Genomic DNA, 25,569 nt, shown 5'->3' with positions numbered 1-25,569 from the left:
GTCAATCAGCTTTTTTTGGTCTCATGGAAAAAAATAAGGAGACCAGCAAAAATAATCCAAATCCTTCCTTGATTCAGTGAGGTAACATAATTTAACAAAACTTTTGCATGGTAAGGAAAAGTAGTGATTTGGTACTTTGGATTCAAGAAGACAGGGCAGACTGCTGTGTATGTGGCCTCAAAATGAAAACCACGGCATCCTAAACAATCTTATTAAATGATAATTACAGTTTACTAAGGGATTACTATGTTCCAAACTCTGAGTTATTCATGGTACCCAATTTAATCCTTAGAATAGTAACCATCAAAGAACGGGAGTTCCCAATGTCTTTTCAGGGGGTCCATGAAGTCAAGACTAATAATACTAAGATGTCATTTGCTTTTGTAATTCTCATTCTGTTATGGGTTACCATGGAGTTTTCCAGAGGCTACCTGTTGTATGCTATCCTAATAGATTGAATGTAGAAGCTGATAGGAGAATATAGTTGTCATAAGCCCGATATTAAAGACATTTGCAAAAATGTAACACAATGCCACTCAACTCACAATTTTTTAAATTTGGAAACTATAATTTTTTTAAAAATAAAATATACTATTTAAGTTGTAATGTTTTTCCCCGAACATTTTATTACCAAAAATTTCAAACATGCAGAAAAACAGAATTGTAGAGAAGACATAATACCCACACCCTAGATTCTACGGTTAACATTTTGCTCTATCTACTTGTCCATCCCCTGTTCATTCATTAATCTATCTTATTTTTTTTGCTGCCAGAGCCTAATTTGAACTGCCAGCTACTATCTCTTGGGAAGGGAATTTGAGGTTATATCTCCTTTGGGCCTGTTTATATAGCATAAAGGGGAAAGACATCCCAGCAGCTGGAGGAGTCACTTGTAATGATGTTCTAAATTATTATTTTAAGTGCTGTTGAATTTGGTTTGCTAAGATTTTGTTGAGAATTTTTGCATCTATATTCATGAGGGATATTGGTCTATAGTATTCTTTTTTTGTTGTGTCCTTTCCTGATTTGGTATCAAGGTGATACTGGCTTCATAGAATGAGTTGGGGAGAATACCATCCTTCTCAATGTTGTGGAATAATTTCTGTGATGTAGGTATGAGTTCTTTGTAAATTTGGTACAATTCACGTGTGAACCCATCTGGTCTGGGACTTTTTTTTTTGTTGGAAGATTTTTAATTGCTGCTTCAATTTCCGTTCTTGATATTGGTCTGTTCAGGAATTCTATTTCTTCCTGATTGAGCCTAGGAAGGTTGTGTGTTTCTGAGAAGTTGTCCATTTCCTCCACGTTTTGTAGTTTTTGAGCATATAGGTTTTTATAGTATTCAAAGATAATGTTTTTTGTTTCCATGATATCTGTAGTGAACTCTCCTTTTTCATTTCTAATTGAGTTTATTAGAGTCCTTTCCTTTCTAGTTCTTGTCAATCTAGCAAGAGGGCTGTCAATTTTGTTTACCTTTTTGAAAAACCAACTTTTGGTTTTATTAATCTTCTGTATACTTCTTTTATTCTCAATTTCATTTATTTTGCTCTCATCTTAGTTGTGTCTTTTCTTCTGCTCGGTTTAGAATTGATTTTCTCTTCCTTTTCTAGTTCCTTGACACTGTTTATTAGTTTGCTGATTTGTGATCTTTCTGTCTTGTGGATGTGGGCATTTAGTGCTATTAGTTTTCCTCTCAGGAATGCTTTTGCTGTATCCCACAGATTTTGATAACTTGTGTCCCCGTTATCATTTAGTTTGAAGAATCTTTTGATTTCCGTCTGGCTCTCCTCCTTGACCTAATAGTCATTAAGCAGTAGATTGTTTAATTTCCATGACTTCATGAAGTGGTGAGTGTTTCTGTTGGAATTGATCTCTAATTTTATTCCACTGTGGTCTGAGAAGATACATTGTCTAATTTCTGTTTTTTTTAAATTGTTGAGATCTGATTCGTGGCTTAGGAAGTGATCAGTTTTAGAGAAAGTTCCATGAGCTGATGAGAAGAATGTATACTGGGCTTTATTTAGGTGGAATGTTCTGTAGATGTCTATCAGACCCATTTGTTCTAGAGCTCTGTTTAAGTCCATTGTTTTTTGCTTATTTTCTGCTTGGAGGATCCGTCCAGTTCAATCAGTGGGGTGTTTAAATCCCCAGCTTCTATGGCATTACTGTTTATCATGTTATTTAGATCAAACAGGGTTTGCTTTATGTATCTGGGTGCTTCTGTGTTGGGTGCATTGGGCTTTATCCTAGAGATGCAAGGATGGTTCAACATACACAAATCTGTAAATGCAATACACCGCATAAATAAAAGCAAGAACAAAGACTATGTGATTCTCTCAATAGGTGCAGAAAAAGCATTTGACAAAATCCAGTACACTTTTATGATAAAAGCTTTAACAAAATAGGCATAGATGGGTCATACCTTAAAGTTATTAAAGCCATATACGATAAATCCACAGCCAATTTCAAACTGAATGAGGAAAAATTGAAAGAATTCCTGCTTATAACTGGACCCAGAAAAGTTTTCCCACTATCTCTACTTCTATTCAACATAGTCCCTGAAGTCCTTACAGAGCAATCAGACAAGAAAGTGGAATTAAGGGTGTCCAAATGGGGGCAGAAGAGGTCAAACTCTCACTCTTTTTTTTTTTTTTTTTGAGACAGAGTCTCACTCTTTTGCCCGGGCTAGAGTGAGTGCCGTGGCGTCAGCCTAGCTCACAGCAACCTCAAACTCCTGGGCTCAAGTGATCCTTCTGCCTCAGCCTCCCGAGTAGCTGGGACTACAGGCATGCGCCACCATGCCCGGCTAATTTTTTCTATATATTTTTAGTTGGCTGATTAATTTCTTTCTAATTTTTAGTAGAGGTGGGGTCTCGCTGTTGCTCAGGCTGGTCTTGAACTCCTGAGCTCAAACAATCCGCCTGCCTCAGCTTCCCAAAGTGCTAGGATTACAGGTGTGAGCCACCGCGCCTGGCCCAAACTCTCACTCTTTGCTGATGATATGATATTATACCTAGAAAATCCCAGGGATTCAATCAAGAGACTCCTGGAGTTGATAAACGAATTCAGTAAAGTCTCAGGATACAAAATCAATGCACACAAATCAGTGACATTCATATATCCAATAACAGTCAAGCTGAAAATCAAATCAAAGACACAGCACCTTTCACAATAGCATCAAAGAAAATTAAATATTTAGGAATATATTTAACAAAGGAGGTGAGAGGCCTATATAGGGAGAACTACAAAACACTGAGAAAGGAAATTGTTGAAGATGTAAACAGATGGAAAACCCTACCATGCTCATGGATTGGCAGAATCAATATTGTTAAAATGTCCATACTACCTAAAGTGATCTACAGAATTAATGCAATCCCTATCAAAATAGCGTCACCATTCTTTACAGATCTAGAAAACCTAATTCTATGCTCCATATGGAACCAGAGAAGACTTCTTAAGCAACAAGAACAAATTAGGAGGCATCAGTTTATCAGACTTTATGTTTTACTACAAGCCCATAGTAACCAAAACAGCATGATACTGGCACAAGAACAGAGATATAGACCTTTGGAACAGGACTGAGAAGCCAGATATAAAACCATCTTCATATTATCATCTGATATTTGACAAAGAAAACAAAAATGAATACTGGTGAAAGAATCTCTATTGAATAAATGGTGCTGGGAAAACTGTATAACCACAGGCAGAAAATTGAAACTGGATCCCCACCTCTTACCTCTCACAAAAATCAACTCAAGATATATAATAGACTTAAACCTAAGGTTTTAAACCTTAAGAATTCTAGAAGAAAATGTTGAGAAAATTCTTATGGACATTGGCCTAGGGAAAGAATTTATGAAGAAGACCCCCAAAGCAATCAAAACAACAACAAAAATAAATAAATGTGACCTGATCACGTTAAAAAGCTTCTGCACAGCCAAGGAAACTATCATTAGAGTGAATAGACAACCTATAGAATGGGAGAAAATATTTGCGTGCTACATATCCAATAAAGGGCTGATAACTAGAATCTATCTAGAACTTAAAAAAATTAACAGGAAAAAATCAAACAACCCCATCAAAAAGTGGGCAAAGGATATGAACTGAAATTTTTCAAAAGAAGACAAAAGAATGGCCACCAAACATATAAAGAAGTGCTCAATGTCTTTAATCATTAGGGAAATGCAAATCAAAACCACAGTGAGATACTGGTAACTCCAGTGAGAATGGCCTTTATCAAAAAGTCCCAAAATAACAAATGCTGGCAAGGATGTGAAGAGATAAGAATACTCTTACACTGCTGGTGGGACTGCAAATTAATACAACCCCTGTGGAAAGTAATTTGGAGATATATCAAAGAACTAAAAATAGAGCTACCATTTGATCCAGCAATCTTTCTACTAGGATCTAGCCAAAGGAAAAAAAGACATTCTATAATAAAGACATCTGTACTCAAATGTTTATGGCAGTACAATTCACTATTGCTAAAATGTGGAAACAACGCAAGTGCCCATCAATATATGAGTGGATTAATAAAATGTGGTGAGTGTATATATATACACCATAGAATACTACTCTGCCATAAAAAAACAATTGTGAACTAGCACCTCTTATATTATCCTGGATAGATCTGGAGCCTATTATTCGAAGTAAAGTATCACAAGAATGGAAAAACAAGCACCACATATACTTGCCATCACATTGGTACTAACTGATCAACACTGAGGTGCTCACATGGAAGTAATATTCATCGGGTGCTGTTTAGGTGGGAGGGGGTAGTGGGGGGACATAAACTCACAAGTAATGGATGTGAAGTGCACTATGGGGGCAAGGGCACACTTGTAGCTCTGGCTTGGGCGACGTATAGTCATTATATGTAACCAAAATGTTTGTGCTCCTGTAACATTCTGAAATTTAAAAAATTATTATTTTAAAGAATAAATATATTTTTAAAATTATTAGTTTTAATGTTAATATGTCCATAACACATATAAAGAATAGTTCTGTGGGGCCCTCAATAATTTTTAGGAGTTAAAGACCAAAAACTTGAGAACTACTGCTTTGTAACAATTTTATAAGGATTGCAGTAATGCATTTAAGACCTTTCATGTAGAAGAGGCATTAATATATTGATGTGATGTAGAGACTAAATGTATTCTAAATTTATAGATCAGTGTGTTAATGAAACATTGTATTGTTCATTAGTACACAGTAGAGCTTAACTTTATTAATGTATTTATAAACCTGTATTTTAGAAAATAGGCAGTGTTTAAAGTTTAATTTGGACTCTATGGATAAACTACTCTTACTAAATAGTATGTTTAACCTCTAGAAAGGCGCCTGAGTAGTTGTGTAAAAATAAACATTATAAAGGTAAGATTATAGCTTCTTTACTAAACATAAGTGAAATGAGACTTCTCTACCTATACTTACAATTAAAGAATCAAAGAACCCAACTGATACCAAAACAATATACCTAAGTATCGAAATTAGATTTGGAGGTTAGTTATTTTAAAGGAATAACTTTGAAATTGCTTTTGTTATGTGCTGGTTGATTTTCTATATAGTCAACTATATCAGCATATGGAATCTCAGTAAGTAAAACCACTATTATATTTATATCTCAAGGTCTAGTCTACAAAAGACAAGGCTACTTTAATAGAAAAACAACCACGAATATAATAGTGGTTTTACTTATTGAGATTCCATATGCCGATATAGTTGACTGTATAGAAAACCTAATAGTCAACACATTTTAACAGATGTCTTAGAGCCATAGCTCATATTTAATAAGTAAAGAAAAATTAGGATCTTTTGTTTTCATTCTCTACGAAACTGTTGACAAATTTCGTTTTGAATATTATATCTGAATATTTGGAATGTTTTATTTTAAAAAATAATTTAAATACAGAATTATATTTAGAATTCTGAAATAATTAAAACATACATTTGATTTTTGGTAATCTAAAAATGGATATAATTTTTTTTTTTACTAGCTCACCTTTGTGGAGAGGGATGGAATCATGTTGGGGATGCTTGTCTTAGAATCAATTCCAGTAGAGAAAGCTATGACAATGCAAAACTTTATTGCTACAATCTTAGTGGAAATCTTGCTTCGCTAACAACCTCAAAAGAAGTAGAATTTGTTCTGGATGAAATACAGAAGTATACACAACAGGTAATGTCTATACTTGTTTGTATTATGGAAATATGCTATGATAATCTCTTAATTCTTAGAAATGATACATTGTTTCTGTTTTTTATTACATTACTCTTACTAATCTTGGAAATAAAAGCAGAATTGACTTTGAAAGTAAATTGGCAGAGGAACTCATTCTGTACGTGTACTTGATAAAAAAGTTTTATAAATTACTATGTTGTGTTTTGCCCAATAAATTACAGCATTACCTTACCAAGAAGTCATCTCATATGAATAAATACACTTAGAAACATGTATATAACCCTAACCCTAACCCTTTAGTTCTTTGATGCAGGCATTTATTGCTATAAGCTTGCCTCTTAAGACTGCATTTGCTAAGTCCCTTAGGTTTTGGTATGTTGTGTTTCTATTTTCATTTGTTTCATGGAACTTTAAAATTTCATTCTTAATTTCTTCTTTTACCCATTGCTACTTTAGGAATATGTTGTTTCATTTTCATGTATTTGTATCACTTTGAATGTTTCTCTAGTTTTTGATGTCTAGTTTTATTCCATTGTGGTCAGATAAGATACTTGGTATCATTACTGTTTTTGGTAGTTTTTTGAGACTTGTTTTGTCTCGTAACATATTGAAAATTTAGGAGAATGTTTTTTGGGCTGATATCAAGAATGTTTATTTTGTAGCTGTTGGTTGAAATGTTCTATAAGTGTCTGTTAGATCCATTTCTTCTAAGGTTCAGTTAAAGTCCAGTGTTCCTGTGTTAATTTGCTTACTAGATGTTCTGTCTAATGCTGAGAGTGTGGTGTTGAAACCCCCACCTTTTATTGTAATTGGGGTCTATTGCTCCCTTTATATTAATATTTGCTTTATACATCTGGGTGCTCCAGTGTTAGGTGCATATATATTTACAATTGTTATATTCTATCATTGAATTATTCTTTTATTATTATATAATATCCTTCATTGTCTCTTTTTAGATTTTTTTTTTTTTTGAGACAAGGTCTCCCTCTGTTGCCCAACCAGAGTACATTGGCATCATCAGAGCTCACTGCAGCCTCCAACTCCTGGGCTCAAGTGATTCTCCTGCCTCAGCTTTGCGATTAGCTGGGACTACAGGCACATGCCACCACGTCTGGCTAATTTTTTATTTTTTAAATGTTTTGTATAGATGGGGTATTGCCATGTTGCCCAGGCTGGTTTCAAACTCCTGGCACATACCCACCCCACTGGCTTGGGGAAATATTAGTTGCTTGGAGGCTCTAGGGCCTCTCCTGCTTAGGGGAGGCTATGTAGTGGTTTGGCTGGTTCAATAGCAGGATCACCCTCAGTAGGACTGCCAGACCATTCCTCCAGCTGGAAGTATGGTGGCAGGGGTTGGTTTCCTGCTATGTAGGACCAGAGTCACAGGCAATCCTGGGCCCAGGCTCTGTGCAGCTGCGGTTGTGGCATCAGCCACTCATCATGGCTTGGTGAAAGGAAGATGGAGCCCAGTGCTGGAGGGGTGTAGTGGCTACTGGCCCCCAGAGAAGGGAGCACTCCAAAGGTGGGTCTGGGCGCAGATGACACCATGCTATAGCAGCTTGGCTCATAGGGTGTGGGTGGAGTGTGGGTAGTGTACACTTTGTGCTTCTAATCCAGAGTAACCAGGGCAATGCAGCTGTGTGAATTCCTGGAAGCTCTCCAAACTGGGCTCAGGGCTTGCAAGGACTGTTGGGTTCTCCTGTAGTAAGGACTGTGGGGTTCTCCTGTAGTAAGGACTGTGGGTGTTTGTGGTAGCAATGGAGGCTGGTGGTGATCTTCTGCTTACTTTTGCCCCACAACAGAAAGTCCCTCCTAACTGTAGACAGATTAGATCCATGTGGGAGTAATGGGACTGCAGAGGTCTGGTGCCTCCATTCTTCCCTCTTGGACTTCCAGTCACCATAGGAATATTTCCAACCCCCTACTGCAATCTAATGTTCTCCCTTTGACACTCCACTTAAATCTGAGTTGTTTATTTGTTACCTTGGTCCTTTCTTGTGGAAGGGATGAGTGCCAGACATCTCTAGTCAGCCATATTGCTGGCATCACTCCTAAAATTTTTGTATGGACATTCAGTTCGTTGTTATTGCCAACCCTAATTTTTGTGATGTAATGTATCAGTGTGTTTATTTCTCATGAGTATCAATGATGGATAATTCTAATTTCTAATTCGAGTTTCTGTCTGTAGAGCCAAATCTCTCTCCCCCATTAGTAAAATTGATGAATTAATTATATTCTCTGGCTTTTATAAATATTCAAATAATTTGAAGTGGATATCCCAATATGGTACTTGTTGGCCTTACAACAGATTTCTTCTATGCCTGGGATTAATTGACAGGGTAAAGAAAAAAACTATAATTAAATTTGTATGAACAATTGATCCATAAAACCATTTTTTTTGTGAACTGTAGGTATTTTTATGTGAAGGATAGACCAATATTTATTAATTTAGTACACATATATTGAGCACATACACATATATGTGAATACATATATATTGAGCAAGGCAATCTACTGGTTATGACAATACAAAGATCAAAAGATGATCACTGTTCTCAAAGAGATTAGTGGAGGGAAAGACAAACACAATTATACTGAAGTGTGATAATTGCAATGATAGATGCTCACAGAGTGGAATATATGGATAGAAAATGGGCTTCTAACCAGTAATGTGGACTTAAGGAGAGTTTCCTAGAGGGATGCCTTAGCTATATTTTGATAGACTTGGAGTTGGCCAGCACATGAAGATATTTGTAAGGAGGCTAGAGAAATGCCTACATTTTTTTCTCTTAACCTGTCTGTATGAGAGCTACCAGCTTAATGGCTAGAGGATAAGATATATGTGATGACATGTAGGAGAGATCTATTACTTTTATAATGTTTTAGAGAAATATCACAAGGTATATGTGTAAGGTTTTATTTTTAGCATATGGAACATACAACATAAAATGAAATCTGCTTATATTCTTCTGATGCCAGGAGCTTCATTTCTTTAACTACAAAAAATGAGAGACAATTACCAATGAACATGTGAAAATTAGTTCTACTGAATACCTATCACTTATGACAAGCTTATTATTGGCAGATCCAAATTCTCTGAGTTTTAGAAGTACTAGTATTTGGCGTTAGAGTTCTCTTGCTTTCTTCCTTGTTTAAAACCTACTATTTTTAATTCTTACAATATAAACTTGAAATGTACTATTTCAGAAGTTACATATTCCAAGATTCTTTGTGTTGCTCATTTTTCTTGCATATTATTATTAATATAAATAATAATGATTGGACTAACAATTATTTTGGATGTGTTAAGAAGTTAGACTTGGTAGTTTGCTGACTAGCATGCTCTGTAAATGAAGAATGTTTTGTTTTATCAGAAAGCTGAGCTTTAGCAAGATTTCAAAGGTGGAAACTTCTGCAAGGTGACATTCCATTAAGCATATCTTTATATAAAATGAATTATAGCCTGAGTCACTGTAGTTGTATAAACTTAAGATAACCCTTCTTTGGCAAATAAAAATCGACAAATTCATGCACTTTAAAGAGATATCTTGGGTCAAATGATCATTTACTTATCGGAATGGCTAATGAAATGTTACAATGATTTATGGAGTGCCGTAGTAAATTTTCATAATGTAGTAATTTATCTTTCATAAGATAATGAACTGCCTGTCCAGGTCATTTACTGAGTAATACTTACTTTAAATGTTTTATCAGCAGCTTCGTTTTTCTATTTTTCTCCTCTTCCTCTCAGATTCTTATCATGATGAATTAGGGAGTAATATTTCATTTTAAATGACTTGTCTTTACTATAGATAGTTCCAGAATATAGCAGAATTGCTGTAATGTGAAACACAATTGTTAATCTGAAATGCCTATGTTGCATTGATTCTTGCTGTTATTATCAAGACCTGTAGAAATGTTATAGCTTTGTTGTTATAAAAATATTTTTCGGAATAGTATATGTAATATATGATGGTCACAATGTTAAGCAGCCATGTGTATTTTTATAATTAGAAACATTATTATTCAGTACCATCTCTGTTTCAGGCTTTCTTCTAGATGGTGGAAAATAACCATCTTTAGTTCAATAAACTTTGTTTATCAAAATTTATTGATTGCCTGCTATGTGTACAGTACTCAATGAAAATTCATAAGATATTTTAATTTTATTCAAGAAATATTTGTTCAGTGCTTACTATGTGAAGTTCATTGTATTTATACACTTTAGAAATTTCTAGGTGTATGGCTATCTTTTTTAAACTCTGTAGAACCATTTGTACAACATTATTAGAGTAAATACTAGATGTAAATATCTTATTTCTGTGTTGTAAAAGACTAAGATGGAGAAATAATTTTCTCTACCTTCTCAGTCCATAACATAAAAGAAAGAATGATCTCTAGTTTTGAAATCATTTTGCATTGTAATATAACATTGGTAGCTTAGCATCTTAGAAAATAAATATATTATCACATATATTAAAATAGAGGTGTTTATAATCTAATAGAATTTTGTAAAGATATTAACTTAGATCAAGAACATATTACTGGTTTTTGATACCATCAGATAACATTATTTAAAGTTGAGCAATGATTAAAATAAGGTATATCAATATGGAATAGATTTTGATTTCAAGCTAATTTTGAAACATTAATGAAAACATTAAGAATAGTTATGTGGCATTTGTCAACCTCTGTTAGTTAAATTTTAGGCACAAGAGTCAGATTTTATTAGCTTTCTTGATCTCTTTGTTATTGAAATTATATGACATTAATTTTTCTAAAATTCCATAGAAGTCCAAATGTAGCAGTAGATGTGTGAGAGAGGAGAGAGGCAGTTGTTATTCTCTCAGTGCTTTTGCATAGTCCTGTTATGAATTCTTCACTCAGACTCTATATACTATTGGTTGATTTTGTTTTATATTTTTACACAGTGTAGATAATGGCAATTTATCTTTAGATTCTTAACCCAATAACTGATTAGATTGATAATAGTAACAGTAATAGTAGCACCAGCAGCAATAGCAGTATGTTAAGTTTTTTAGTTATCTTGCCTCATAAGGTAGGTATTTATATCCCGATTCTCAGAAGAGGCAACTGAGGTTCACAAAGGCTAAATACATAGCCCCAATCATGTAGCTAAAGACTAAACCTATGTTTTAAAAATAGTGTTCTAGTCTACATCATTCTCTAAAACATGCTATAATTGGTAATTATCCTTGATTCTAAATGTCATTAGAAAGTTAGTTTTATGTATTTTCAAATGTAACTTTTAATGATAATGAACTATTTGCTAAGTAATATGATATAAAATACTTTTACATCTAACTTTTTTTCAATGCCCCTTTTCCTCTTGTTTACAGAAAGTATCACCTTGGGTAGGCTTGCGCAAGATCAATATATCCTATTGGGGATGGGAAGACATGTCTCCTTTTACAAACACAACACTACAGTGGCTTCCTGGTGAACCAAATGATTCTGGGTTCTGTGCATATCTAGAAAAGGCTACAGTGGCGGGCTTGAAAGCTAATCCTTGTACCTCTATGGCAAATGGGCTTATCTGCGAAAAACCTGTTGGTAAGTAGTCTAGAAAATTAGCATTTCTTTAAAAATATGTTCCCAACCCCTCTTTTCACTACGTCTTTCTAGGGTACAGTCTCATATTTATGTAAATTTCATTTTTATCCATATTCCCCACTTACTATTAGTGATCTCAGCATTAACTTGTAAAATAACAAACTTTTGTTGTTTTACACAATCTTTATTTCTTGGTTGAAATAGTGAGATTATGAACATATGATTGTAGTTACAGTATAGCAACAATTTTTTCTTAATTCACTAATAACTTTTACTTTTATCATAATAGTATTAGAAAGATTTGTCTTTAAGATTAATGATTGAAGCTGATTTTAATCTTTTAGATCTATTATTTGAGTTGTCACATAAAAAGAAACATTTCTGCTACATCTTTTGAAATGGATTTTCATTAGGTGAGAAAGGAATATTGAATTCTTTTCTCTTTGAATATTGTATTTTTTATTGTGGTAAATATACATAACATAAAGTTTACCATGTTAAGTGTATAGTTCAGTGGCATTAACTACATTCACACTGTTGTGCAGCCATCACCACCATCTGTCTCTAGAGCTTTCTTCATTTTGCAAAATAAAAACTGTACATATTAAATAATAACACATCATTCCCTTTCTCCCAGCTCCTGGCAGCTATCATTCTATTTCCTCTCTATGAATTTGACTACTCTATGTACCTTACATAGTAGAATCATATAGTATATGTCCTTTTGTGACTGGCTTATTCCCTTAGTGTAATGTATTCAAGTTTATCCGTGTTGTAGTATGTGTCAAAATTTCCTTCCTCTTTAAGGCTGAATAATATTCCATTGTGTGTTTATGTCATATTTTATCTATTTATCCATCAGTGGACACTTGGGTTGCTTCTGTCTTTTGGCTGCTATGAATGTGGGTATACAAATATCTGTTCAAATTCATGCTTTCACTTATTTGGGGTACATAGCCAGAAGTGGAATTGCTAAGTCATATGGTAATTCTGTGTTTAATTTTTTTGAGAAATCACCATACCGTTTTCCTCAGAGGCTCCACCATTTTACATTTCTACCAGCAATGCACAAAGGTTCCAATTTCTCCACATCCTTTTCAGCACTGATTGCCTTTTATTTTTAAATAATAGCCATCCTAATGGGTGTGATAAATATTGTATTTCATATAAATATTTTATGATAAGTTGTATTTTTTTTATATCAGAGACACGTTTACTCATAGGACTTTGATAAGATGTGGAAGATTTGTGGAAAAAATTGTGGCTGGGAAAGTAAATTGTGCTAATGTACATAGTATTCAGCTAATGGATAGAAAAACCAGATCACAGATTACATTAATATTAATAATTTTTAAAATCATATAACTTTATATGCTTTGTAAAGGATTAAAATTTCAAGGGAAGTTAAAATTTTCAAATTTAATAACTTTAAAAAATAAGACATGTCATCTTTATTTTCATTTACCTCATCATGTTATAATGCCAAACTTGGCTTAATTGAAGCATTCCCTAAACAGCAAAACAAACAAACCCATATACTTGCATTAAAATGAAGTTAACAAATGAAATAATTATATTTGTTGATTTATTCCAGTTAGTCCAAATCAAAATGCAAGGCCATGCAAGAAGCCATGCTCTCTAAGGACATCCTGTTCCAATTGTACAAGCAACGGCATGGAGTGTATGTGGTGCAGCAGTACGAAACGATGTGTTGACTCGAATGCTTATATAATCTCTTTTCCATATGGACAGTGTCTAGAGTGGCAAACTGCCACCTGCTCTCGTAAGTATTTACCTGGAGTGACTTTTCATTTAACAGCAACGTAAATCACTTTTCTGTAATGGAAAAAGGAATTAAACATTTGAGGAAGTTTCTAAAAGTGAAAAGCAATATTGCTATAGCCAGTTTTAAAACCCGTAAGTACTATTAGCCTCTGGTATATATTATATCATCATTTTGAATTCCACTAAGTATCTTGCCCTAAATATACTCCAAATTGTGCTCTCCCTTCCCCTGAACGCTGAGTGTATGTGCAGACAGCAGAACACTTCATGATACTGTTTACCTCAAGGATCACATATTGCTTTTCTGGGTCTCTCTAGTGTCTTTTAATCTAGTACAGTTCCCCTGTCTTTTTCTTGCATGACTTTGATATTTTTAAAGAATCTATACCAGTTGTTCTGCAGGTATCTCCATTTGGATTTATCTGTTTTCCTCATGATTAGATTCAAGTAATCATTTTTTGGCAAGAATATCTTATCGTTGATATATCTGCTACAAGTGTAGGATACAGTCTTGGCATCACCTGGAGAGTCATGTCAGCGGGGTAGTACTGGACTTGCCATGGGTTGCATTTCAGGAGAAAGAGCTTGCCCGTTGCTGGTCTCATGTTTTATGAGGGCTGTAGGATGAGGATGCACCTAAATCTTTGATATTGTGTACTATGTGGTTGTGAGAGCGTCCTTGCTTGCAAAGACAACTTGCTTCAGAATGTAGCTGCCAAGGGAATTGCATAATGCTACTGATATCACTTGGTGGCTGTGTAGGAAGTTGAGACCATTTGAAGTTCCTTCTGCTTGGGAGGAGAAGGTACTGGTCTCAGCTAGCTTCTCACGAGCAGAGAATATGGCTTATCTTTCCACATTCCATTCTCTGACACTGAGGCTTGTCAAAAATACACTTTTTCATCAGGGACCTGAATTAATTGGTCTGTTTATATTTGGAAAAAGAAAGTACAATGTTATTTAGTCCTGCTGCTCCCACCACCTGCTTCTAAATGTCGAGTGCATTCATTCATGTCCCACTCATTGGGGGCTCTCTCTCTTGTGATTGATCCAGAGTGTCTGTTTCTTTTTTTTTTTTTTTTTGGAATAACACGCTTTTCAGGGCCTCAAAAGTTAGCATTCCACCACCACAGTTAGCTGTAGAATCACCTGAGATAAAGTTGGTGTCCAAGTTTATGTGTATCCAAGATTCTTTGATTTGAATAAAACAAAATATCCATTCACTGGTTTAAGTCTGAACAGAAACAGGTAAAATGAGATGTTTTGTTCTCCTTAAATTCCTCACTTCTCAACACCTGAGCATTTGGCAAGTTCACCAGTGACCAAAAGTCCTTAGTTTTTTATTTGTATTTTTTCTCCCAATACTTTAACCTGCAACAAGCAGGTTTTGAAATGAGTAAATCTGATTTACATGTCAGTGTGTTTGTGCCAGGCCCCAAAGAAACTGCAGTTGCAATTCAAAGGAGACAAAATAGCAGTCACTTAGAGTCCAGCATCTATTAAAGTCATGCGTGTATTGTGGTTGAAAGGTGTTCAGCTGGACAGGGGAAAGGACAGTTTCAATCTCTTACGGAAATTCTCTCTAGGGGATCTTTATCCCAATTCTAATTCCTTTCTACTAACAATACCCCTAAGCTCTCCACTATTATTATCTCTCCTCTTATCCCATCTTTGCAACTTTTTTAGGTTCATTCAAATTTTTTTTTTTCTTTTACATCAGTCAGGCTTCCCTCTGTTTCATTGTCTCCAGGAAGCAGCTGCTTGGAGTTTTCCTAGTTCAGTCCATAATACAGCTTGCTGCCGTAACTTTCCTAAGTATCTTCAGGACTTTTTTTTTTTTTCTTGTTTAAGGATATACAGAAGTAAAAGTTTATTTATTTCTCTGAGAAAGAAAGAAAGAGAGAGAATGAAAGGGAGAAAGAGAGAGTGAGTGGCAACGGCATATGAAGGGAGGTCTTCAGGACTTTCTTATTAGACCATTGGCTTTCTTGCATTCCCTCTACAGAAGCAGCCCCTGGCAACATGACTGTGATGAAGTACAAATAACTACTCCAGCAGCAATGTGTGTTATCTGCCCATCCACTCTTCCTTCCCTCCTTCTCTTTAGCTTTCTTGTTTTTCCTCTGAGAGGCAAGCTGTTCCAGTTAGCAATCAGTAACTTCATAATTCTGAGATCTCTTCTGGGGGTGAATCTATTCTTTTGAGTCCTGTAAGTGTTCTGCTTGCTCCTGGGATCCAATGGCCTTCAGACAACATGGTCACCCAGTTGCTATTAGTCTTTCTTGCTCAGATGAGTGGCCTTCCCATTAGAGGTAACCAGTTTCTTAAGGCTGTGCAGGTGGAGACTCACTGGCTTTTCCAGGCATTTCAAGGAGGATGTCTCCCTCCCCTAGGAATCCAGTCAAACACATATTTGGTCCATAGTGGGCACCACTGTTGTTTGAAGAGCTGAGACAATGTGACCAGAAGTTCCAGCTATAGCTGTTGTGTGCATTTTTTCCTCTAGGCTCTTGGCAACAAGTGGAGGTGTAGGCCTGGCATGGGCATGGCTGGATATGTTACAGATTCAGATCCTGGTTGCTGTCCCTTTTTAGGGATAAGGAATGGGGATGTACCTGACCAAGTGTGCTGCAGTGGGTGGTTGCAGGCATAAAGTGGCCTTGTTAGCACAGCAAACATTTTATAACTATGAGCCAGCTGCCAAGGAGAATTGATTACCAGAGGTGGAGACTTGTGTGGAGCTGAGAGAGTGCCCAGCCTCTTGTGCCTCAATAGTCATGTTTGTCTCTCCACAAACATTCATATTCAGCGAAAGAAGCCAGACACAAAAAGGTTACATACTGTTTGGATCCATTTAGATAGAATTTGAAAATAGGCAAAACTACACTATATTGTTTAGGAATGCATATTTAGGTGGTAAAGCTATAGAGTGAAGGCAGAAAGTTATTCTCATAAATGTTAGATAGTGGACACTGGTGGGGAGTTTGGGGGTACTGGTTAGGAAACAGTACAAGGGGGGTAATGCTTCACTTCTCAACTATATGTAAGTTCAGAGTGTTTATTTACAATGATTTATTAATCTCATATTTTTCTTTAATTCTCTGTATGTGTGCTATATTTCACAATAAAAAGGCTAAAAAGTAATGAAAAAGGAGTTTCTGAAAGTCTCTAAGCTCTTATAATCTTAAGAACTTTCTAAAAATTATTTACAATTAAATCTAAGTTATCATCTCTGCTCACAAATCTTTCTTATATCTAATTTCTTCCTTCTCATTTGTTTTTTTTTTTCCCCTCTTTTTAAATTGTGGTAAAATACACATAGCATAAAATTTAACATCTTAACCATTGGGGAATAATCTTTAGTAGTAATTATTTCCAAATAAATTTGTGGCTTGTAAACTTTTGAGTCTTTGAATGTCTAAAAGTTTACTTTTCATTTTTCACTTGAGTGAATGGCTGAGTGTGGAGTTCTAAATAATTTTTTACTTGGAACTTCTTTAGCCTTCATTGTTGTGGATGAGAATTCTAATGCCAATTTAATTTTCATTCCTTTGTGGGATATTTTTGTTTCCCTTACTTTGGGAGCTTTTTAGATTTTTCTTTTTATTGTTGACGTTATAAAATTTCACAATGTGTTTTAAATTCAGTTTTCAGTTATTGACATGGATTTTTAAAATGAAAAGTGTTCTAGATTTTTTCATTGTAGAAAAGGATTCTCATTGGCTCTTTCAATCTGAAGAGTAGTTCGTTTCTTTACCTGCTAAAAATGTTCTTTAATGTCTTAAAAAATATGCTTTCTTCTCTTTATTCTTTTTTTTTTTTGAAACCTTAAAATGATTGTTGGAACTTCTAGATATATCTCAGTATCTCTTAACTTCACTTGTACTTTCCTTATTGGTGTTTGGTAATATTCAAATACTTTTCCTTTATATGATCCTTTAATTGGGGCTTTTTATTTATTTGAAGTGAGTATTTTGAGAACAGTGTAGTTACACTATAAGAGTTGTAACTGAATTTGTTGAGAAGATAAATGAAACATAAGTAGCTACTTAAATGCAGGTATGAATTGCGTTTTTACCACTGAGAAATCAGGTAATGATAACTAAATACCACTGGTGGGTTTGTCGGTGAGGCATGCATAGGTCAGTTCTTCAGTTCTGCTTTTGTGTCTCTTGTTTTTGATCTTTTGATTCTTTTGTTTTCTTGATTGTTGTAGAGGCTTTACTGTCTACTTCTATAATTTTCCCTTGGGCAGATAGTGTACTTTGCTATTTTTTCTTTTCCATAGGTCTTTTCTTTTTCTGTTCTGTCTGTTGTCATACTTGCCTTTCCTGTGACTATATGTGGATCACTTGTGTTGATGATGTCCAGCATTGCTATAACAGTTATTGTAGTTCCACAGCTTTTTTGTTATGTGCCCTGTGCATCACTGTGGGGAAGAAGGGCGTAGTACATTGCCTCAAGAAGACCTTGTTATTTTTGGAAGTAGTAGGTACCTGACAGTGATCCACTATTTGTGAAAAACAAACTCCTTCTCCATTATGTTTGATTTTTTTCCATGTTTTTAACCAGCAAACATTTATTGAGTAGTGAAGAAATGCCAGGAAATAAAAGAGGGACTAGGGTCGAAGATGACGTTCTTGCTCAAATCTAAATGTTAAAAGTAGCTAGGTGTTAATCTTTCAAAGGTGTCAGCTTCTTGGCAAAGGTTTTGCCATGCTGTTGCCTTTAACTTTATATCTTTTTTGAATTAATTATATGTAATAAATTTACATTGTCAGTTGCTACTACATGTGTCTAGTTATTCATTTAACATTTGACAGTAGTAATTCTTTAAAAACATTTTGTAGTTTTATTGATAACTAAAAGACATTTTATAATTATCAGTAAAACTTTGTATTAGAAAAGACCTAAGTTTTATGTGGCTTTCTGAATGTTGTCTCAATGATCATTTGAGATTTACTGGTGAATAGAAATTAAGGGAAACTTTTCTTTGGAAATGAGAAACAAATATGGATTTTGCAATATTCTCCAGTATTTTCCAGTTATAATGTTATGATATCAATGTTTAAAATGCACAAATTGAAGAGAAGAAATATATTTTAAGATAATTTTGCCTAATGGTTTCCAAGAAAGCTTTGTTAATAACTGGCATTATTAATAATTGATATATTTTAAGTAGTTAGATATCCTATTTGTGAAAATGAATTCCAAGGGCATTATTTAAAGCAATAATAGAAGATTTAGTTCTTAATATATAAAAGTTCAAATGAAAATGCAGCTGATATAATAAAAATGGAAAAATAAGAAACTTATGGATATGGTATCTCACAAATCTATATTTCTTTCATTATTTTATAGGTTTATTTATATACTCAATGTAAACACTGTTCTTTTCTTGGTAATGAAGCAAGCCAATAATTTTAAAAATGTGATGACTGTTTCTTACAGATTGATTTTTTAAATTCGTACACATTTCAAAAACTATATTCAATATTCTACAACTTGATCTTTCTAAAAGCCAAAAATAAATAAAATAAAATAAAATAAAAAGAATTACTATAATTACCCATAGTTCATACATAGTCTCTATACCATTCATAATTTTAGGAACAATAGTACAGCCTATATAAATAATCTTTCCTGTAATACAGTTTTCCATAAGATAAGAAAAATTAGAATCTATCAGTTTTTGAGTCACTATTAAATACTAAAGAGTGAATTTTCTGTTAATATTTCAGCAATGCATGTCACTTTCTACTCTTGAGCAAAAACAAAACCACCATTATCCTATTACCTTATTTAATAGTGGCCCCGTATGGTTTTGAAGACAATCAGAATAGTCCAATCAAAAATACTGTGGGTTAACTACAATCATAGATAGATGAGAAATATTTCAAACCAAGAAAACTAAGGAGGGGTATGGTAATGTAGGACATATTCAGTTATCTAAGGATCTTTTAAATGAAGTGTTATTTACCATTGTGTACTATTAAAAAATGTAAATTTCCAAAGGAAGACTATTCATGTCAATGAATTATTTATGCCATTCTTGTTTGCAGTATTCTGAGGAACATTTCTGTTTCCAATAGTATGAAAACACTGAGTGGCAGCTAAGTTATTAACACCACACAATGAAATTGCGTCTGCCAGAAATCTACCATTTTTTACCTTTGTTTTTCTTAATCATGTGACTAGAAGACATGCTCCGTGGTGCCTTGCATGTCTGTATCTTCTATGAATAAACAATTCCCAAGACAAAGTGTGCCATTCTTAGCAAAACATCAGTAAAAGTAATTATAGAAAGTCTCAGCCCAATGTAGGATGATCTGATTGTGAATTGAAAATTTAAAACATCATACAGCAATGGCTATGGATATAATGTCTGTCTGTAATATTATAATATCTGTTTATCCTTGGCAGACATCACAGTATTCATAGGCTTTGTTGAGTCTCATAGGTTATAGCTCAATCAAAAAAAAAAAAAGAAAGAAAGAAAAAGAAAAAAGGAAAGAAAAAAAGGTTGAGCTTCAGCAAATGAGTCTTGGAGCAATATTTTAAAGCCCTGAAAATGGGCTGCTAGTGTCCGCGTGAAGCAGAGTATCAGGTTTTCTTGTTCCCATTTGACTTGTCTCTTTGGATGAAACTGAGTTTATTCCGCACATAATAACCAAATACTAGTATCTTCGACCCTTGGGAAGCGCATTGTCCATGACCAGCAGTCCAAATGGAGCCCAGCAGTCTCAGAGAATGGGAAGGTGTCACACTGGATGTCCATGTGCAGAGCACAGAGTTTTTCATTGATGGCCCTCACTAGGCACAAAAAGAATGGCTAACATGGCTCTGCATCACAAACTATCATAAAGGTGGTCTGTAGGTCCTTGGATAAGCTCCCCAAAAGTACTGGCAAAATTCTCAGGAGTCTTTAAGTACCAACTTCATTTTCTTCATGTCATGGTTACCATACCTTTTTTCACTGCTAAGTCAGTTCATTTATCTCCCCTTTGTTCATGATGTATGGTTGATTTGCTTTAAGTAACTGCTGTCTCTTAGGTACTAATTGCAAAACTGTTTACATTAACTATAGATGATCTTTTACTGTCTTTTTTCATGATCATATTTATTTTTCCATTAGCCTACAATTCTGTTTGAATGTATAAGATCATGTAATGTATTTGTTAAATGTTCCTTTATGCAGCTCAAAATTGTTCTGGATTGAGAACCTGTGGACAGTGTTTAGAGCAGCCAGGATGTGGCTGGTGCAATGATCCTAGTAATACTGGAAGAGGACACTGTATCGAAGGATCTTCACGGGGACCAATGAAGCTTGTTGGAATGCACAACAACGAAATGGTTCTTGACACCAATCTTTGCCCCAAAGAAAAGAACTATGAGTGGTCCTTTATCCAGTGTCCAGGTAATAAAAATGTCATGAAAACAATTTCAGTTTCTGCTTGAGTGAACCAAGAATGATTTTTCTTTTATTATAATAAAGATTTGAAAAAGAAAAACAATGAAAATGAGACTCACATTTCAAAGATAAAAACTATTCTTCTCAAGACTGTATCCATTTTTATTGTACAGATGGTATTCTGTTTAGAATCATTAAATAGGGTAAGCACATTCATGGAATATAATGATTAGATTTGGTTTCTTGTGTACTGTTAAGAGGAAAAAATTTTGGCTTCATACCAATTTTCTACCCTATAGCAAAGACCATAATTTTTTATTCATAAAATTATAATATTTTAGAATTCTCAACTAATTCATAGTATCCAGTCAAACTTCATGCTAAGTATGGGAATGTTCTATATAACATCTATGATGGATTCATCTGGCTTCATTTTGAAGCTGCCATTGGTATTCATTGCCATTCAATTTTGCATATCATTTAATTTTTCAGGGATTTTCTTCATAGGAAGTCTGTACTTCTGAATAAAATCAACCTTCTTGAAAAATTAATTTATTCAAATTTTTTTTAGTGCCTCGTATGTACCAAGGAGTGTTTTGGGTGCTAGAGACACATGATTAACAAATTAGACTAAAATTACTGCATTCATGGAGCTTATATTTTAATTGAAATTAATAAACTAGTTATACAAATATGTGAAGTTAGATGGTGATAAGTGCTATTAAATAAATTAATGAAGAAAGAGGGCTATGGCTGCTTGCTATTTAAAATAAGTAACAATTAATAAACGCCTGATGTAGATGAGGAAATGAATCATGGAGATATCTGGTAAAGAGTGTTCTAGAAGAAGTAACAGCCTGACACAAGGATTCGGGTAAGGTATTAATAGTTTATTTGGGAGGTGATCCTAGGAGGCATAAATGAGGGAATTAAAAGAGTTTCAAAGAGAAGAGAGAAAAATCAGTAATATGTGCATTATTAAGCTAGCTATCATGCTAGGAAATTTGGACTCAGACTCATTTGGAACCTATGAAGAACCGTGTAGAATGTTCCTCAGAGTTATCCCACTGAGGGACTGGGAGGCTGGGGCATTTATCCAGTAACTCTCATTTCCCATTGGTTGAGTGATGCCCTTGGGGGAATTAATTTCCTTGTGCTTATGATCCGTACCAGCAAGTCTGATCAATAGTTTTCCCTGGCACCAGTGAAAACCCCGAGGCAGAAAAGTAGAGAGATACTGCAGAACGCACTTTAGATGAGACGCTGACAATATGTAGCACTGAAACCAGATGAACTGAGGCAATGTGGCACGGGCATAGGGTGCAACAATACCTGCTACTAAACCATGAAATAGATGAAAAGCAATAAAAAGGAACAAACTATTGATTCATGCAACAACATGCCTGAATCTTAAATGCACTTTGTGTAGTGGAAGAGCCAGAACCGAAGGCTAAATGTTGTGTTATTTCATGCATAAGACAATCTGAAACAGATGAAACTATGAGGATGGAAAAAAAAATCAGTTATTTTCCAGAAGTAGGGGTACAGATTGATTTCGAGGTGGCATCACAATGGAATTTTTAGGGTATGCAACTGTCTGTATGGTACTGAGGTAGTCGATATATAACTATGCATTTGTCAAAATCTACACTATGTGCTACGAAGAATGAACTTTACTCTTAAAAATTTAAAAAACAGTCAACCAGGATGTTGGGGGAATCCCAGGATGAAATATAAATTGTATCAAATGAATCTAACAGCATTACAAATGCCATAATCTCACCTAAATAAATAAATAAATGGATTAAAATAAAAGAAAAAGAAAAAAAGAGGAACTGACCCAAGTAGCTTTGGAAAACAGTGTTTTGACTGGTTACTCGAAGGCTAAAGAAAAAAAAATTGTACATAAGCAGTATATTCTGGTTGGTAAAATTTTCTGGGTACATTTTCACAATTCGAACAATATTTTATATGTATGCTAGATCTGAGCAAATAAGTAAGTAAGTTGTATTTAATGGGAGCCATGTTTGCCATCGTCAGAGAAAGAAGTTAAAAATAAACAAGGGGTGAAGGCTACAATGAACCTTGTGGGGCTGAGTTAGAATCTGAGATAATAGCATAAATTTATTTTGATTTTAATACAGTTAGCCCTCCCTTTCCAGGGTTCTGTATCCACAGATTCAACCAAACATGGATTGAAAATACAGTATTTGAGAGATGTGAAACACATGGATATGGAGGGCCAACTCTTTTGTATCTGGAGATTCTGCAGATATAAAGACTTTAGGACTTCAGTATCCTTAGATTATGATATCCATGGGGGGTCCTGGAACCAATCCCTTGTGGATACAGAGGAATGGCTATATATACACATAGAAGTAAATACAAATACATGTGTATACATGGGTTAATATACACACATATATTTCCTAGTTCTGCCAAGGAGGCCTAGAAGCTATGGCATCCCAATAGCAATGAACACATCCGATGCACAGATCTTGGTTTCTAAATACCATTCTCCAATGAAAGGAACTCAGTCTCTCTGGAGAAATGACAGACTTCTAGGAAGGCCAGGGAGGATACAAGATGAGTCTAAAGCATTTTGTAGTGCCATAAAATAATAAGTGTTTAAAGAAAAAAAGAGAGAGAGAGAGAGAGAGAGAGAGAGAGAGAGAGAGAAGGGTGGAGTGGTTCCAAGGGGACATAGAGCCAAACGGAAAGTGCTCTCAATGAATCAAATCTGGGCAACAAAATAAATAGTGATTATATTGATTATAACCCAAAGAAGAAAGACATATCTGCCTTTAGACTGATTAAATGATTAAGTAAATAATAAATGGGTGAGAATGTATGAATCTTCCTTATCGAAAAATTCCAAATAAGAAATGTAAAGGGAATGTGGGGAAAAAAATCATCATTAGAACAGTACAGTAATAATTGCTATAGTAATAATTCTTTTAAGAATGCTAAAATTAGTGGGTAAATTTTTAAGGAGAAACAGGACATTTGCATAGCTTCAAAGTATCTTCGAAAACATTCGTTACTGTGGTTGTTTTAACATATGTCCACAAACTCTCTTTTTTCATTTCTTTCCTGAGTTCAATCAATTCTCTTTTCATTTCTTCCTTTTTTGTTTCCATTTCTAGTCTTAATATTTAAATTTATGATTTAAGGTGGTTTTTTAAGCACCCAAATGCTGGTTTGACTATATTTAATTCTGTTTGGAAAGCTGTTTTGCAGTCTTCTGCTTCATGGTTGTATTTTCCAGGGGAATTTTTATTAATTAAGGTGTATTGAATCTGGGTTTCTGTTCTGTTCTTCTAAATAACTCTTTGTGATTCATAATTTTTTCCATTTTTGTAGCATTGGCATAGTTTGTAAGATTTCTAGTTTTATGGTACTCCCTTCTGTCAGAGTAGCAAAATTTTGGTGGTAGAGGTAAGGATCATGTGTCCTCTGAATTTGAGGGTTTGTGTGTGTGTGTGTGTGTGTGTGTGTGTGTGTGTGTGTATTGTAAGAATTTAATTGTTCACTTCATGTATTTATCCCTTAACCACCCAGTTGCCAAAAGCCACCTTTCTTTTTTATTTAACTGTTTTTTTCTCCCCCAAAACTGTACCCAAGACTGCTACTTCAAATTGTACCTACTTTTAAGTCGTTCTCTCAGATGGTTCTCTGGTCTATAAGGACACTGTTTTAGTATTTTCATACTTAGGGTAACTTATGTCAACTTTAGTCTTGAAGCCAACTCTCTTTTTCTATCTTCTTGGTTTATGTTGGTGAGGTGCAATGGGTTGGGAGTGTAAGAGATTACTTCCTTGGATTTATTTTTGTTTTCTCTTTTAACCTAAGGTTATTTTGAAGTTTGGATATTTTCTGTTGCAGGTTATAACGAGGGTGTAATTTTTGAGTAATTTTCTTTTTTTAATTTTTGTTCTTTTTTTCTTTTTTTGCTGTTTTGGAAGACACAGACATAGGCAGCCTCTATTGTTTTCAGTTGCCAAGAAATTTTATCATGTTTCTTCATGCTATGATATGATAAATGGAATTTTAAATAAATCGATTTTCCAATTACTTGTTATTTTATAGAAATTCAATTTGCCTTACTATATTGCTCATGTATACTATGACTTTGGTGAACTCATGTTTTCATTCTAGTAGCTTTTCTTACAGATTTCCTAAGACTTTAAATTGCTTATCCATAAATAGTGTTTTTTTTTTTTTACTTTCAAATCATGCATTGTTTGTTCTTTCCTTATTATACTGGGTAGAAACTATGGTACTATATAAAACAGAATTACTGGAAGTGAACATTAGTCTTAGTTGGAAAGCATTTAGCATTTTACCTTTATATGTGATGCTAGCTGTTGTTTTTCGTTAATGACCTTACCAGCTTTAGGAAGTTCCTTCCCTTTTGTTCCTGGTTAGTTTTTGTTTGTTTGTTTTATTTTTAATCATAAATAGATGTGTAATTTTTCCAAAGGCTTTTTTTCATCTATTGAGATGATTATATAATTGTTGTTTGTTTTAGTTTGTTAATATGATTAATTATATTGATTGATTTTCAAATGCCAAACGAAGCTCACATTCTTGGAATAAACCCCACTTGTTCATGGTA

At 34.4% G+C, this 25,569-nt stretch overlaps 1 protein-coding gene across 1 annotated transcript in view; it reads left to right on the top strand.

Moving 5' to 3' along the window:
• ATRNL1 (attractin-like 1) overlaps window positions 1-25,569 on the top strand; it is a 739,312-nt gene that overhangs the window by 183,038 nt on the left and 530,705 nt on the right. Inside the window, exons 15-18 of the mRNA XM_012663875.1 lie at window positions 5,997-6,178; window positions 11,542-11,755; window positions 13,350-13,538; window positions 20,739-20,957. Of these exons, the coding sequence (XP_012519329.1) occupies window positions 5,997-6,178; window positions 11,542-11,755; window positions 13,350-13,538; window positions 20,739-20,957 (804 nt within the window). The remainder of the gene's footprint in view (window positions 1-5,996; window positions 6,179-11,541; window positions 11,756-13,349; window positions 13,539-20,738; window positions 20,958-25,569) is intronic.

Source organism: Propithecus coquereli, unplaced genomic scaffold, assembly GCF_000956105.1.
Source record: "Propithecus coquereli isolate 6110/MARCELLA unplaced genomic scaffold, Pcoq_1.0 Scaffold84, whole genome shotgun sequence".
Taxonomy (NCBI): domain Eukaryota; kingdom Metazoa; phylum Chordata; class Mammalia; order Primates; family Indriidae; genus Propithecus; species Propithecus coquereli.
This window is presented reverse-complemented; position numbering and strand designations above follow the sequence as displayed.